The sequence below is a fragment of the Peromyscus leucopus genome, chromosome 6 (assembly GCF_004664715.2).
Source record: "Peromyscus leucopus breed LL Stock chromosome 6, UCI_PerLeu_2.1, whole genome shotgun sequence".
In the NCBI taxonomy this organism is placed as follows: Eukaryota; Metazoa; Chordata; class Mammalia; order Rodentia; family Cricetidae; genus Peromyscus; species Peromyscus leucopus.
In genome coordinates, this window is record NC_051068.1 from 95,105,809 (window position 1) to 95,119,479 (window position 13,671).

The following is a 13,671-nucleotide window of genomic DNA, read 5'->3' on the forward strand; positions in this document are numbered from 1 at the left end:
CTCACCTCCCTCCTACTCTATCTCCCCATTCACCTCCTCATAGAGGGTAAGACCTCCCATGGGAGTCACCTAAGCCTGGCACATAAAGTTGAGGCTGGACCAAGCCCCTCCCCTCTGTATCATGACTGAACAGGTATCCCACCCTAGGGAATGGGCTTCAGAAAGCCAGTTCATGCACTAAGGATAAATCCTGGTCCCACTGCCAGGGGCCCCACAAACTGCCCAAGCCACACAACTGTCACCCACATTCAGAAGGCCTAGTTTGGTCCCATGAAGGTTGCTTAGCCATTAGTTCAGTCCGTGAGCTCCCACTAGCTTTGGTCAGCTGTCTCTGTGGGTTTCCCCTTCCTGATCTTGACCCTCACCCCCTGCTCATACAATCCCTCCTCTCTCTCTTTGACTGGACTCCAGGTGCTTGGCCCAGTGCCTGGCTGTGGATCTCTGCATCTGCTTCCGTCAGTCACTGGATGAAGGCTCTATGATGACAGGTTATTCACCAATCTGATGACAGGAGAAGGCCAGTGCAGGCATCCTCTCCACTATTGCTAGCAGTCTTAGATGGCGTCATCCTTGTGGGTTCCTGGGGATCTTCCTAGCACCAGTTTTCTCCCTAACCCCATAATGGCTCCCTCTATCAAGAGATCTCTTTCATTTCTCTCCCTCTCTGTACCTCCCCTTACTCTACCATCCTGTTCCCTCATGTTCTTATCCCCCATCCCCTTCCCTCTGCCCCCGTCCCAGTTTACCCAGGGGATTTTATCTATCTTCCCTTCCCAGGGCGATCCATGCATGTCCCTCTTTGGGTCCTCCTTGTTACCTAGCATCTCTGGGGTTGTGGATTGTATAGTCTGGTTATCTTTTGCTTTACATCTAATATTCACTTATGAGTGAGGACATACCATGTTTGTCTCCCTGGGTTTGGGTTACCTCACTCAGGATGATTTTTTTCTAAGACTTTTCATCCTACAGTATGTGTGCTGTACACTATTAACTCTGCCTGCTTTTCTCCCCGATCACAATGATTGCACAGAAAGTTTTACTTTCTGTCTCTCTGAATTTGCCTGCCCTGGGTCTCTCATGTACATACAATCATACGCTATTTGTCCTTCTGTTACTGGCTTTTTTCATACAACATGATGTTTTCAAGGTTAAGCCATGCTGTAACAAGTCAGAAATGCCCTCTTGAGACTAGATTATATCCCATTGGATGTCTAAGCCCTATTTTGATGGTACTTGAGAGTCTTGTGCACATCTTGGCTTTTGTAAATGATGCTTCTAAGAACATGAATACATGAATATTTCCCTGAGATCTTGCTTTCAGTATATATAGAGCTGTATATATAGAGCTGAAAAGAGGGATTTTCATTACTGGCATATGGTGGTGCCATGGGCCTCATAGGCCCTATCATAATCTCACAAGAGCAAGATGCAAGAGCAGGATCCCTCACATAGCCCCATTCTCCAGCCTCATCTAGCCCACCTGAGTAATGACTATATTTTAAAGAAAACCAAATTGGGACCTCCATTCTGTCCTCAAAAATCCCTTCACAGAAGTACCCAGATCGGTGTTTGATTGAATCACTATAGGATGGGATTCTTGGTGGGAAGGGTGGGTGTCTTTAGAATTCTGCCTGCTGGTATGAGATTGTTGAGCTGACTGGTGTCATTACAAACAGGTTTATAGGCCATGAGTAAGACAGAGGAGGGTCTTCCTTTGAGGTAGTAGCAGTCCGGGATGCCGAGTCGAGAAGGATCTCTGCTACCGTGTGGTGAGAAGGTTGCAGAGCCGGGGGGGATGCAGGGAGGTCACTGCCGGAGCCCAACAAAATTACGAGGTGCTGGCGGCCTAGACGAAGGCATGTGAACTCTTGCACGGCTTGCAGTTTTCCAAACACGCTGCGACATCCATGCCCTCAGCTTTGTGCATGCGTCTCCTCTTGCCTAGAGCATTTCTCATGGCCGCTCATCCTGTGACCTCCCCAGACTGCGCAGGCTTCAGTACAGCTTGTGTGTTGTTGGAAGGCTCTGCAGGGTACCCCTCCCACCCACTCACCCACCCACACTCTCTTACCTACTGAAGCTGAGCTGGACCTCTTGATCGGTCCTTCTCTTCTGCCAGAGACCTCCCTGAAAGCGAGGACTTTGTGTGCCGTCCTGTGTGTGGCACACCGTAGGAAGGTGCAAAGGACATTTGTGGGGTGGATTCAAGACGTGTGGGAGATGCTGAGCATGAAGCAGGTATGGCATTCCTCTTAGGGGTTGGTCATGTGGAGGGGGACGAAAGCATACACATGGATATATGCAGGGAATGGAGGAGTATACAGTGACCTGTGCAGGATGGGGTGCTGGCTCTGCAGATTTTGAGTGCATGTGGCGTTATCTCAGTCTGGAACAGGTGGGTCTGATTTCTCACACTCTTCTATGATATAAAAATAATGATCCCAATAAAAATGACTTATTTTGTTGTTGATGATGTTACATTTCAAAAGATTTCTAGTGACACTGATAACCACTAATTATTAAAAAAAAAAAAAGCAATCCCTAAGACATTTTGTAGACAGGCAGAGCTCTGTGAGTTCAAGGCTAGCCTGGTTTACATAGCAAGTTCCGGGCCAGCCAAGGCTACATAGTGAGACCCCAGCTTTAAAACAAACAACAAACAAACGACATTCTGTGATTTAGGGCAGAACACTTCTCAGTGTGTATTCTAACCACTCCAGAACAATGGGGAGGCCTCTTTCAGTGAAATACCGCTTAAGAGGCCTAACTCAAGACAGCAAACACTCAGATCAAGTGTCCTATGAAGAGGAAGGAAATAATCAGTCTGGTTCCTAATGAGAAAGTAAATTGTAAGTGTATCATTTCCGTGACTCAGACATTCCTGAAGCTGAAACTGTAAAAAGTGAGATGCTTTTTCAATAACTTAGCTTGAGCAGAGAGTGACGCTATCCATGATTTAATAAACTTAAAAATAAAATAACAAGAGCCTGGTCTCACCTCCTGTCATCTCTGTGGGCCTTCTTGGTACACCAGCCTGCCCACCCACCAGGAAGGGCTGTGGCGCCTGCCGGACCCCCCACTTGTAACCAGAGATGCCACAGCATGGACTCATGGAGTAGGGAGTCATAATTAGCATAAGCCAAAAATATTATTTTTACCCCTACCCCTTCGCTTAGATTGCCAAGACCCTCTGTTTGTTTTCTAGTGATCTCGCTTGGAGAATATAAATCTATGATTGGAGACTTCTGGCTGCAGCCTCATGTGAATAATTGGGTATTCTGTTTCAACTTAGAGGCACGTCTCTCAGGCCAACTGCTATGCTCTCTGGTTCACTGGGAAGGGTATTTGTGTAGGAGAATGTTCGCTCCTTTCTGGTAAGCTAAGTGCAAGTGGCCGGCTGAGAAGGGAGTACACACAATCTTCTGTGTCTAAATAAGTATCTTTTAAAAAATTGTTTTAGTTTCCTTTGGAGTGCTAGTTTTTAAAGTATCTGGATGGGGGACTGAACCCAGGGTCTCGTACATACTGCCTCCGAGTTATAGTGCCATCTCCAACCAGCCTGGTTTTCTGTTTCTATCCTCTATTATCCCCCACCCCATCTGTGTCTAACTAGGAGACTAGTTAAGGCGTCTCGATGCTTGATTGACTGTATGAGCTGCTGTGTTCCCCTCCCAGGACGGGACATGGTCCTCGCTGGGTTCATTTGAGGATGTGGCCAAGGGGGACTTTGGTTGTGTTCTCGCTCTGCTCTCAAGGCCTTTCAAATGAGGAAAGCAGAATAATCGGAGGGACTGCCAAATCACCCCCTGGAAGGTCCCCCAAGCAGCTTGCCAGGGTTGATTTCCTTCCCGTCCTGCTCAGAGTGCCTTCCCGTCCCTCCACGCAGAGAAGCGTGAGCTGACATGCTCCGTGTTGATGTCTTCCGTGTGCCAATCAGAGCCGTGCTGACAAGGGCTGGGGAGATGTGCTCCGATTCCCTGAACACCATGTGTCTTCCCTTGGCTTCACCTTTTGTAGGAGAATCGGGGAAGCCGGAGTGGCAGACAGTTCTGATTGTCTTTTGGCCTCTGCTTGTCAGTTTGTCCAGACGGCTGCACAGCTGACTCTTTCAGCTGCTGCTTTTGAGAGTGGGAGTTGTACATGATCATTTGCTAGATGCCATGAGATTACCAGTTAGAGGTTCAAACACTAATCCTCCCCCATCTCTCTATTAATCTGTAAGTTGGGGGAAATACCACTTGCTTCCCAGGAGTAGGATTAAATATTACAGTTTCTTTTTTTTTTTTGGACAGGGTTTCACTGTTGCCTTGGCCAGCCCCAGAACTCCCTATGTATACGAGGTTGACCTCAAATTCTCAGAGATCTGCTGGCCTCTGCCTCGCAGAGTGCTGAGATGAAAATGTCAGTCATTATGCCGGACTCCCCTGAAACATTCTAGCACACGTTAAATGTTTTGTTGTTTTATAGAAGGACAGCCCCCCCCCCACCACCACCTCATGCCCTAGCTTTTCTGCCTGGGAGAGACCTGCCCAGCCCCCGACTCTGACAAATGACCACCACCCTTCCCTCATGTGTCTCGGGAGGGTGCTTTCCCCATCTTCAGATGGTGTTGATGGGTGGAAAGCACTCCCTTAAGTGAGGCTGACATCTTCCTGTGGGCCTCTTGTCTAAACAGAACATTTGATCTCTCTTGCACAGAGACATTGAGCTGTGAGGTGACTATCTTGTCCATTCCTCAAGCGCATTCTTTACAGGCTAAATATCTTACATGTCAAGACCTTCTTCCCCTTCTACTCCTGATTTTTTCTGGCTGGCCTCAGTGAGCCAGTATTTCATTTATTACCGTCTTATCACTTCTAGTATATTAGTAAGTGTTCCAGACATGTTCCAACAAGCAGCTCCTACCTCCTTTTCGTCTGGCCTAGGATCCCTCCAGATCCTTGATGATCTCATCTATTTCATGATGTAAATGTGATCATCTAAATCTGATGATCATAAACTTTCCATCTTTCCCACCATCTATTTATATAAGTACATTTTTAAAATTACAGGTTAAAATTGTATCCATTCATTTTATTTGGTTAGATTTTTTTTTTTTTTTTATCCTTCACGTGAACTATTTGGGGGAGAAGACCGGCAACCTAATTAATGTTATCTGATGCACTGCTCAGACTTGTACTATATATAAATTTGTGTATCAGGCACTGTTTAAAAATATTTTGATAAATTAATGTCATCCTTATTTGGTATTCACAACTCCTATGATCTAGGAGCTATTATTATTCCCACATTACAGACAACAAAACCAAGACACGGAGAGATTTCGTTCACATGGCAAATTGGGCCCAGGTTCTCACGGTTCATAGCTTGTGCATGGAATCCGTTATCATGGCTGTCTGTCCCATGAACTAGCCTTGCTGGGTTTCTGTAACTCAAATGTTAAATGATCTTTTAATAAAAAAAAAAAAAAATACCCGACCAGATATTGGGGTGAAAGCTGCAAGATCAAAGAAGCAGAGCAAGCCACAGCCATCACCTCTCCTCAGCCTGAAAGAGCCTCAGCTGATAGGCTTCTAGCCGAATGAGCTTCCTCAGCCAAAAAGCCTTAGTTCCTGTCTCCTCACGCCTTATATACCTTTTTCCACCCACCATATGACTTATTTCCTATTGCTGGGATTAAAGGTGCCTGATTCCCCAATACTAGGATTAAAGGTGTGTTTCACCACTGCCTGCCTGGCTCTGTTTCTCTCTTAGACTGGATCAATCTCATGCAGTCCAGGGTGGCTTTGAACTCACAGAGATCCAGATGGACCTCTGCCTTCAAGTGCTAGGATTAAAGGTGTGTGCCACCACTGCCTGGCCACTATGTTTAATCTAGTGGCTTGTTCTGTTCTCTGATCTTCAGGTGAAGTTTATGAGGGTGCACAATCTATCACCACAGGTTTCCTTCATGTGTCCACTGATCACTGTGCTGTCAAGCCACAGTAACAGTGTCAGCAGCATGGTGGCTGGGCTGGAGCGCTTCGTCAGGGCCTTTCTAGGTCATCAGGGTTGCTTTGGCTTTGATGGGGTGATGTTGGTTCAGTTTAAAACTAAACTGCTTTACTGACTTCTTGTAAGTTGTTTTGCCGTAGCAATATCATGACCTCTCAGTTCTCGTACTGAAATCCAGATAAAATGTAGCTACTGCATTCCTGAGACCAGCTCAGCTGTTTGGCATATCGCAAGAGGAAGTACAGTCATGCGCTGTGATTGGAGCCTCTTATTTTAGACGGAACTTTCTGTAATCTAGATCTGCTCTTCCCACCATATCTGGGTATAAAATTCCTCCCTTTCCCCCCTTTGAGCTGGAATGTTCTTTGCTCCGGTCTCCCGCTATGCGTGTTGATATTCACTGCATTTCAAACCTCACACCTTGGGAAAGGGCGTACATCGCCAGTACTCCCTCTACCAGGTGCTATGCCCCGTGGCTCCTGAGCCAGTGCCAGCTGCAGGGTCCCCCAAGAAATGGGGTCACCCAGGTGCTGGGTAGTCTCTGCTCTCCCCCAGGTAGGCCTCAGTAAGAATGCCTCTTTAATGTCGCAGGGGGAAGCTTGACCGGCCACTTGGAACAGCGCACAGCAGTGCTGTGGACTAGGGTGGCCTAGGGCCAGGCTCCGCTAGAGCCAGCGTCCTGGAGGAAGGACTCAGAAGGGGCCCGTTCTCAGATGAACCCTGCCTGGGGAAGAGCAGCCTTGGCCAGAATAATGACTGCCTTTCTCAGGAAGGAGAGGAAGATGGGGTTCCTTAAGTAATTTGGGGCTTCCAAATAGTTGATCCTTAGCTCTGCCCCTGAGACACTGGAGATTCTATTAGGAATTAGGAATTTTAGTCACTGGTGTGGAGGAAATTAAAGCAAGTGCTCACTGATGCGTTAGAGATGAGAGGAAACCTCCAAGCTGTTTAGCTATCTCATGGGAAAATGCTTGGCTTTTCCTTTTCTTTGTCTCCTCCACTTGAAGCCTTGGTCATTAAGGAAGAGCCTTTGGGACTCTCTGCAGTGAGGCCGAGATATGTGGTGGCAGAAACGATCTGTAATTAGGATGTGTAGGATGAGAGCTATTGACCACACAAGGCATTGAGCACTTGGCCATTTTACTCAACTTTAAATGGTCACTGGGACTAGTGACAACCACATTGAATAGCGAAGCTTTAGAAGGAGGTGATGTGGAGTGCATCATAGTGCACTGGTGTGAGCTCTTGCTTAGTAAACCCAATCTTGAGTTCAGTTCCCAACACCATAAAAATAGAAATGGCAGGAAAAAAGTAAGGAAGAGAGAGAAAAGAAAGAAATTTATATTAAATAGATTAATTTAGTGGGCCGGAGAGGTGGCTCAGTGGTTAAAAACACTTACTGTTCTTCCAGAGGACCCAGGTTCAATCCTAGCACCCACATGGTGGCTCACAACCATCTGCAACTCCAATTCCAGTGGATCTAGTGCCCTCTTCTGACCTCCATGGGCACTGCATACACATGGTGTGCATACATACATGCAGGCAAACATTCATACACATAAAATAAAAATAAACCTTGAATAGATGAATTTTGTCTCCTAAGAACAAGCATCACTGTGCATGGTGTTAACCACACAACAGTTGTATTTTTAAAGGTGTTTGAGGTGTTTTTGGTGCCTGATTAAATGCCAGCTTGTTACTGCAGTGTGAGAAGCACAGAAGACCTCTCACTTAGGACGTTCTGCTAAGCCCATGAAGCTGTACTTGGCTCCATCCAGGACTTGTTGATGGCTTCGGCCTTGGCCATCATGATACTCCTTTCCATGATGTCTGCCTTTAACAGGTTGTAGAGACGTTGACAGGCTCCATTGCACGCTGAAGGTGGTGTGTGACGTGTGTCATAGATGATGAGGGTTCTGTAAGGTAGAGTGAGAAGAAATCGAAGGTGACGTGGAAATGCTGGAGCTGTGTTAGATCGCTTAGTAGCAGCAGGGTTTGAAGGACAGAAGGAAGACGTGTCTGTGCACTGCTGCCCAGTGAGAGCTGAGGGAGACTGACGGGCACCATGGGAGTGGGGTCTCCAGAGTCCTGATGGTACTTTTAAAACAGCCATCTAAGGTATGCCGTATGTTATGATGGGATACATACAGATAGTTAAAAGGTTACTATAATCAGGCAAAATGACACATCATCATCTCATATAGTTACTTTAACTTCTTTCTTTATTTTCAAGGGGAGAGCAGAAAAAAAAAATCCCTTCATTTACTATGAATCCCAGATACAGTCCAGTTTTATTATCTGTAGGCCTGGTGTTAGAGCAGAGAAATCTAAATTTTGAGCACTTGGCTGATATGTGCATATGTGTGTGCATGAGTGTACACACACACACACACACACACACACACACACACACACACACACTCCTTTTGGAATGAAAGTTCTTGAAGTGTGATCTTGAGCTGGGAGAGCTTCTATAATAGCTAGTCCACTTTCATAATGGTACTCGGATGCCACTGACCTTTCCTCTCTGTGACGACATTCACAGTGACCATGGTAGAGGAAATGGTTGATATCTCAGGACAGAGCTCACTGTAGTCCTTAGCTCTGTGCTGTAATAGTTACACGAGACTGCTTTTATTTTAAAATGTCTGATGAGAAAGTTAAAACTTTATCAATTTTATTACTAGGTCTCATTCTTTTAAAAAATATTTATTCACGCACACACACATACACACACACACACACACACACACACACACACACACACGTGCATGCCTCATTGTGTACAGTGCCCTTGGGGGCCAGAAAAGGTTGTCAAGTCCCCTGAAGCCAAAGGTACAGGTGGTTGTGAGCTGCCCCATGTAGGTGCTGGAAAACTGTCCTCTGGAAGAGAAGTGTGGCCATCACCCCAGCCTCTAGACCTCAGGTCTTAAATAGCCTTTTCATACTTCTGAGGCAGGAAGTGTGTAGCATGTGAGGGGCTCTTTTTCTCAGGGGGGTGGTGCTTACTGCAGCCAGCGGAGCCTCAGCGGTCCCTGAGGCCCCACACACCACCCAGACACGCTGGTTACACAGACAGCCCCTTCCAATAGAGTTTGAGGTTTAGCCTGAGACCTGACTGGGCGAGTGAGGTGAATGTTCACACACATACTTCTAGAAAGAGAGAGATGTGCCGTAGCTTTCAAGGGTAAGGGCATATTGCAGCCAAGGAGGTAAGAAGGGCAAAGATTCCAGACAAAATTCTAAGCAAAATTATGAAATCGAGACTTGGGGCCTAAAACATTCCATTGTCACAGCACTGCTTAAAAAAAGTTGAAGTCACAAATCATGACATTATGGCCTTGGTATTTGACAGATACTTTCCTGAAAATGAATGACACCCAAGGAAAATATTTGATACCGTTCGTTGCCAATCATGGGGGTGGTGGAGGGGAGAAAGAAACAAAAACAGGAACTTAATCTTTGAGTGAAAATTAGGAGTTTTGAAAACTTGGATCTTTCACTATGAAACTGACAGTCCCTGGTACTTAATAACTTCCCCAGTGAGGTCAGTGGTGATGGTAACAAACAAATGTTGTGTGTGTGTGTGTGTGTGTTGGTGGTGGTGGTTTTGCTGGAATATTTGAGTCAAGATTTGGGAGATCTTCAAAATTCGTTAGCCAGTGCTTCCCACAGTTATTGGTCACAGAATCACACATACTAGATAAAGGATACTCAAAGCATGAGAGTAAGACACTAAATTTTTGGTTCCATACTTACACCTAACCCATACAAAAATACCACTAGCTAGCCTGTCATGAGTTCAAGGCCTGCCTGGGATGCAAAGTGAGACTATCTAAAACGCCAAGAGGAGGAGAAAAGCTGTAGTGGTACCTACCACTCACCGACAGGTTTTGATTTTGTTGTATTTTCTAAGATAGGGCCTCACTAAGGTGCCCATGCTGGCTATGAACTATGGTCACCCTCCGGCTTCAGCTGCCTGACTTTGGGTATCAGAGCAGATATCTGTAATTATACTATCTGTAACTGTAATTATGTAATTGTAATATCTGTAATTTCTTGGGGGTCTGTTAAAGTGGCCTTCCCTTGGCTGCTTACATATCTGTCTGTCTGGCTCTTCTCCCTTCATTTAAAACAGCACATATCACATCATCCATGGAATGCAGTAGACTCGAATTCAGCTGAATCCTACAAAGCCCATGAAAAGATCCACAACACTAAATGATGTCATCCTCACTAAGTCTTTACCGTGTAAACATGCCTATTTTTAATGTAGATAGAGTAGCTTTTACATTTGCATTTATTTTATTATGGCGTGTGTGTATGCACACCACAGTGCACATGCAGAGGTCAGAGGTCAGCTCTGTAGAGTCAGTTCCGTCCTTTCACCTTTTTATGGGTTCCTGGCCTTGAACTCACGTCTCAGGTCTTTAGGCCTGTGCTACAAGCACCTTTCCCTTTACAACATCCCCCTAGCTCACCAGCCCTATGACGGACTTTCTCTTTTCTTTCTTCCTTTCTCTCTCTCTCTCTCTCTTCCTTTTTTTTTTTTTTTTTTGAGACAGAGTCTCTCTACACAGCCCTGGCTGTCCTGGATGAGTTTTCTCAATTTCATGAGATATTTTGAAGTTTCTCAGTTTTAATTTCTAATATCAATAATTAATAAATACTAAAAAGTTTGAAAGCCATTCATCTCAACAGGACATACTGTTTTTTGTGTTTTAATCCATGCGTTAGAGCATGTGTGTGTATGAAGTAAGTTTTAAAATGTACATGGACTAGAAAGATGGAGAGGATGGAAGTTAGCATTGTAGTTACCAACTCCCAGAGTCGGGCCACTGGGCCTGTAAGCTCCAGACGTCAAGTGAGTGAACCCCAAGTTTTAAGAACTTAAATGGGGGAGTGCAGGCAAAAGGCTGCTGACAGTCCTGGTCACTGGCAGGGCGTTCCCGTGGAAGCAAGGCTTGATGACATGACCGCACTCCAGAGCATGACACTTTCCAGAGTGAGTCTGGCCCTGACTTCTCAGCCACCTGCAGAAGGAGGTAGTGATGTCACAGCAGGTAGACTCCAGATGCCTGGCAAGAGCCCCCTGCCCCGCCCCCTCCGCAGACTGTGTTCCTCCGCTGAAAGCTTGGAGAGGTTTGGGTTCACACCTGTCTTCAGTGGGAACATACCCTGTTACTGAAAGCTTAGGCCCTGCGTGGATCCTTTGATCCCACAAAGGATCCTATTTGTCGGAACCTATTTGCCTGTCCAGCAGCCCTTGACCACCAGCCTGTCTCTGTGCCACATGCTCTGAACAGTCACAGCAGCGTGAGGAGTAGGATCCATCGTCACAGCAGAATCACATCATCATCACATCCTCAACCTGTAGGATGGAACACTGTGTCCGCAGCAGTGGGAGGATCATTCATGTCCTGCGCCTCAGGGGTGGACTCGCTCCCAAGTCAGCAGCTGCCCGTGGGTTTCCCTGCGTTCCTAGGGCGGTCTTTTTGTCTCTGCTAAGAAACCTGTCTGCTCTTCAGAGACTGGCCTTGCAGACCGCAGAGCCTTCCGGTCCTTCCTAAGTGATCTCCCATCTGTCCAAACGTGTTGCTCTGTTGAACCTGAAGTCTGTGAAGCAGTTATCCTTTTCACATTGTACGTCTCACTAAAACCACACGAGCTCAGAACGGACTAGATCTGGTGTCTCCCCTTTCTTCTCCTGTATCTCCCCATCCTCCCCAGCACCACCCTTGCCGTCTACTTCTGATATCTGCTCAGCCCTTATGGAGGGTTTTGGCAGACACAAAGTGGACATTAGATCGAGTGACGTACTAGGGCACTAAAAGATAAAGCGGCCGAGTCACTCAGGTTTACACAAGTGGGTGGGAACGATTAGTGATAAGAAGAAGAGAAAGATGTTCTTGAGAAGGAGAGCTGTGCATGAGGACCCAGGGGCTGGCCAGCTGCCTGCCTGCCAGAACCTCCGTTTTCTTACTGTCCAAGCGGGGCAGCACAGTGGTCTGCTGTGGTAGGGGTCCTCAATGCTGGAAAGGGCTGCATGTTTGAGCATCCGATGCTGCCCCCCCCCCTGCTCCTTTGGGGCTCTGCTTTCACACTTGAGGCTACTTTTAAATGTTTGTGTGCACTTAGAGTCACCACATACAAAACACTGTAGCTTCCTGAGACCTGGATTTGCCTGGAAAGGATGACACATCTGGACTAAGCTCATGGCTGCTCTCTCATGAGAAGAATCTGGTTTCATCCTGACTTCCTTGTGTGATGGGCATACCACCTGGGAATTGGGGGCAGCTCACTGACTTAAATGAAGAGAGGAAATAATGTTGGATGTTTTTCACTCAGCATCAATGTGCATTGTTCCGATTGTCTCATATCTTTCCCTCTGTTCTCCTTTCAGGGATCCATATCTTCTGGACCCAACTCTGGAATATGTGAAGGTAGGAAAGCAGAGCTTAGCATGTAGTTATGACTGTGGGTAACAGACTTCCCGCTCTAACACCCTGCCAAATGCTGCCTGCAGGCTGGCTTATGTAGAGAGCTGGCCACACCACCCGAGACAACCCGAGGAAAAGTGGTTCTCATGAGCCTTTGGTAAGCTTGGGAAGGGTCTCTCTTGTTCTCTGAGAGTCTTTGGTCTCTCCCCAATGTCTTAAAATTCGGAGTCACGGGTTTGTTTTCGTTTCTGTTTTATATTCTGGCTTACACTCAGTAATACCTCCAAAGAGGTCTGGAGTCAGCACCATGTAATCATCCTCATTACTGTGGCACTCATATAATATTCACACTGGATAAACAGCTAGCAGAGGATTTTGTGTGTCCACATCACATTTTGCCACCGAGTGAAGTCATTCTGTTCTGTTGTTGAGTGGATTCTTTTTTTTTTTTTATCTCTTAGTTTTCAGATTTGGAGGATTTGGGCAGGGCGTAGAGAGGCATTGTGGACCAAGCTTTATCTTGGGTGGGAGGATGAAGGCCCTGGGGTTTTAGAGTTTCTGGTCTTTTCTGTCGCAACAGCCCCCTCTCTCCTCAGGAACTAACTTGGGGCCAGGCAGTAACACTGCCCCTCAGTGGGGCTCCCAGTCAGTGCTGTCTGGCTGCCCAGTCCTTCCAGACTGTCTGTCTGTCCCTTTTCCCCCCTTCCTACAGAGCAGAGGCATGATCGGTCCCACGTGGATTTGTGACAGAGGCTCTTGCTGTTGGGATCAGGGCAGGAGTTAGGTTGTCTGATCTCCTGAGGACCCATGGCCTGTCTTCTTCACTCTGTATTGAGAGCATATAAACCTGCTGCTCGTGTAGTTCCGATATTCCCTCCTTTCTGACCAGAGGGCAGATGGGAGGTGGAGAAAGTTCCAGTCAAATTGCCTGGTCGTGTGGAGCAGTGGTGATGGAGGAAGGGATTATTTCTTCCCCTTTCATTCTCTCCCTCTCCCTCTCCCTCTCCCTCTCCCTCTCTCTCTCTCTCTCCCTCTCCCTCTCCCTCTCCCTCTCTCTCTCTCTCTCTCTCTCTCTCTCCCCCTCTCTCTCTCCTCCCTCTCCCTCCCTCCCTCCCTCTCTCTCTCACTCACTCACTCTCTCTCTCTCTTTCTGGTGGGTGGTTTCTCTGTGTAGCCCTGGCTGTCCTGGAACTTGCTCTGTAGACCAGGCTGGCCTTGAACTCATAGAGATCCTCCT

The 13,671-nt window shown here is 46.8% G+C and overlaps 1 protein-coding gene across 1 annotated transcript in view; it reads left to right on the forward strand.

Annotated features, from left to right (window-relative positions):
• Positions 1-13,671, forward strand: part of Bcar3 (BCAR3 adaptor protein, NSP family member) — a 110,649-nt gene that overhangs the window by 21,175 nt on the left and 75,803 nt on the right. Inside the window, exon 3 of the mRNA XM_028881449.2 lies at positions 12,398-12,437. Within this exon, the coding sequence (XP_028737282.1) occupies positions 12,398-12,437 (40 nt within the window). The remainder of the gene's footprint in view (positions 1-12,397; positions 12,438-13,671) is intronic.